Here is a 2,500-nt window from a genome sequence, read left to right as displayed (position 1 = left end):
TTGTGAGTGTGTGTGTATGTTTGTGTGTGTGTGTGTTTGTTTGTTTGTGTTTGTGTGTGTGTGTGTGTTTGTGTGTGTGTGTGTGTCAGGCTGGTCGCTTTGCTCGGCCGGAGGAGGCGGAGCTTTTCCGTACAGCAGCAGCCTCCCGCTCACATCACATCATCATCACCACGGTTACAAACATCACGGTTACCCAGGGCGACACACACCTTACCCCCCCGCCTACCTGCCGCACCGCTCACACTCCTCAGGTAACTCTGCACACGCGTGTGAATGAGTGAACATTGAACATTAAATGTTTCGTCTTTGCAGTGAATTCGATTGAAAATAGGTTGAAAAGGGTTCAAAAGTCGTTTCCGTGTTTGTGTTGATACATCTGTGATGTGTTTCCTGTCAGTGTGTGTGTCTGAAGGCGTGCAGGTGCTGTCAGACGGCTGGAGGAGCAGCTCCTCTCCTCGCCCCTCCTCCTCCTCCTCCCCCTCCTCCCTCCCTCTGACCAGCAGCGCTCCCTCCTCTCAGGCTCCTCCCCCTCCTCACAGCTCTAGGTGAGGCTCCGCCCGTCACCATATATGGTTAATTAAGCATATATGAATAACATAAATAACAGTGTGTGTGTGTGTGTGTGTGTGTGTGTGTGTTCAGTCAGTACCCCTGTCTGTGGACCGTCGGCTGCAGCGAGCTAAGCCCCTCCCATTCCCCCTGCACCGCTCTGCATGGTCCAATCAGCAGCGAGAGCCTCATGCAGCCAGCCAGTCACGGCCGAGTGGGTGGGGCCGCCTGGCCACCTGGCCCCACCCACTCATTCTGAGGAGGGATGTGATTGGCCGAACAGAGGTGAAGGCTGCTGGGCAACACTGGGGTCTACTGGTTTCTACTGGTGGCTTCTGGTTCCTCTTGGTTTCTATTTGTTTCTCCTGGTGGCTAGAGGTTTTCTACTGCCAGCTACTGGTTTTTCCTGGTTTCTGTTGGTTTCTTCTGGTGGCTGCTGGTAACCACTGCTGGCTACGGCTCATTTCTAGTGGTGGCTATTGGTTTCTACTAATTTCTATTGATAACCACTACTGGCACCTGGTTTCTACTGGTGGCTATTGCTTGCTACTGGTAACCACAACTGGATAGTGGTTTTAACTGGTAACCACTGCTGGCTACTGCTGGTTTCTACTACTGGCTACTGGTTTCTACTGATGATGGTTACTACAAGATGATGCCAGAGACCAGTAGAGGACGTCAGAGACCAGTAGATGATGTCAGAGACCAGTATATGATGTCAGAGACCAGTAGAGGACGTCAGAGACCAGTAGAGGACGTCAGAGACCAGTAGAGGTAGTAGATGGCATCAAAGGGACAGTGAGGTGAGCTGGCGGCCCCCCCCGCTGTCCGTATATATATTTATCTGTAAAGTCCATCAGCTGCTTCAAACTCACATTCAGATATTTAATGACAAAATAAACACCAAATAGATGTTTTTACAGCTGCTGCATGTTGTTTGTTTGTTTGTTTGTTTGTTTGTTTGTTTCTGTACGTTAAACAAATTGTTTAACAGAAGAAAATAATAACGGTGTTAAATTCTCCACTTTGATATGTGATGTCTCCGTGTTTCCTCTGCTGCATGACACGCCGTCACTCTGCTCTGTGTCAATAAAGTTTCAGCCGTCACTGCTCTGTGTCAATAAAGTTTCAGCCGTCACTGCTCTGTGTCAATAAAGTTTCAGCCGTCACTCTGCTCTGTGTCAATAAAGTTTCAGCTGTCACTGTTAAATGGTTTGTTTCTGTAAAGGTCAGATAATGTACGAGGGTTCGGACCCTGGACTGGACTATTTCACATGGTGTTGTACTTCCAGCAGCCACTAGGTGGCAGCAGAGGGGACTTCATTTCCGTCTTTCATTTATCGACTAAACCACGTAAATATCACGTAAATCCAATGATAACTGTCCCTCAAGGCTTATGTCCTGTTGCCACTAGGTGGCGCTATCACGACTCGTGGATGTTGTTATACAGATGTGTTCGGGGCGGGATTCTTATTAAACTTATGAGGTTTCAGGCAGACCGGACAATGTACACCAAAGTTTCAACAATTTCCTGTTGTATGGCGAGACATCAAAATTGTACGTCACATAACGGGAAAACCGTAAAAGTTTTGAGCAGACCTGTGATAACTTTTCATCACCAAACGGTTGAGAATGGACACACCAATTCTGAAGTCGATCGGATGAAACCTGTAGGACAAGATGGCAAAAGTACGAGGCCCGAAATCGCCAAAAGGCTCTTTTGTGCGTCGGGGCACGATATGTGAGTGTACCGAATTTCATAATTGCAGCTGAAACAGGCCATTGGGGCTACACGTTAGGGGGCGCTGTGGAGCCATTTTGCCATGCCCGTGTCCGAAACCACCAAAATATGAAGTTTTGGTGCCAGGCTGGACGAGTGTACCAAGAGTTTTTTGAGGTTTTTTTGGAGTTTTTGTTTAGACCTCCAAAATGCGACACGATTAAACATACT

The 2,500-nt window shown here is 48.0% G+C and overlaps 1 protein-coding gene across 1 annotated transcript in view; it reads left to right on the top strand.

Annotated features, from left to right (window-relative positions):
• Nucleotides 1-808, top strand: part of LOC121939277 (T-box transcription factor TBX19-like) — a gene marked incomplete at its 5' end in the record, with an annotated part of 5,011 nt that extends 4,203 nt beyond the window's left edge. Inside the window, 3 exons of the mRNA XM_042482343.1 lie at nucleotides 90-251; nucleotides 398-545; nucleotides 643-808. Coding sequence (XP_042338277.1) covers nucleotides 90-251; nucleotides 398-545; nucleotides 643-808 — 476 coding nt within the window. The remainder of the gene's footprint in view (nucleotides 1-89; nucleotides 252-397; nucleotides 546-642) is intronic.
• Between the last annotated feature and the right edge of the window lie 1,692 nt (nucleotides 809-2,500).

The sequence above is a fragment of the Plectropomus leopardus genome, unplaced genomic scaffold, assembly GCF_008729295.1.
Source record: "Plectropomus leopardus isolate mb unplaced genomic scaffold, YSFRI_Pleo_2.0 unplaced_scaffold4421, whole genome shotgun sequence".
NCBI lineage: Eukaryota > Metazoa > Chordata > Actinopteri > Perciformes > Serranidae > Plectropomus > Plectropomus leopardus.
The sequence above is the reverse complement of the archived record's forward strand: the minus strand, read 5'-3'. Positions and strand labels throughout refer to the sequence as shown.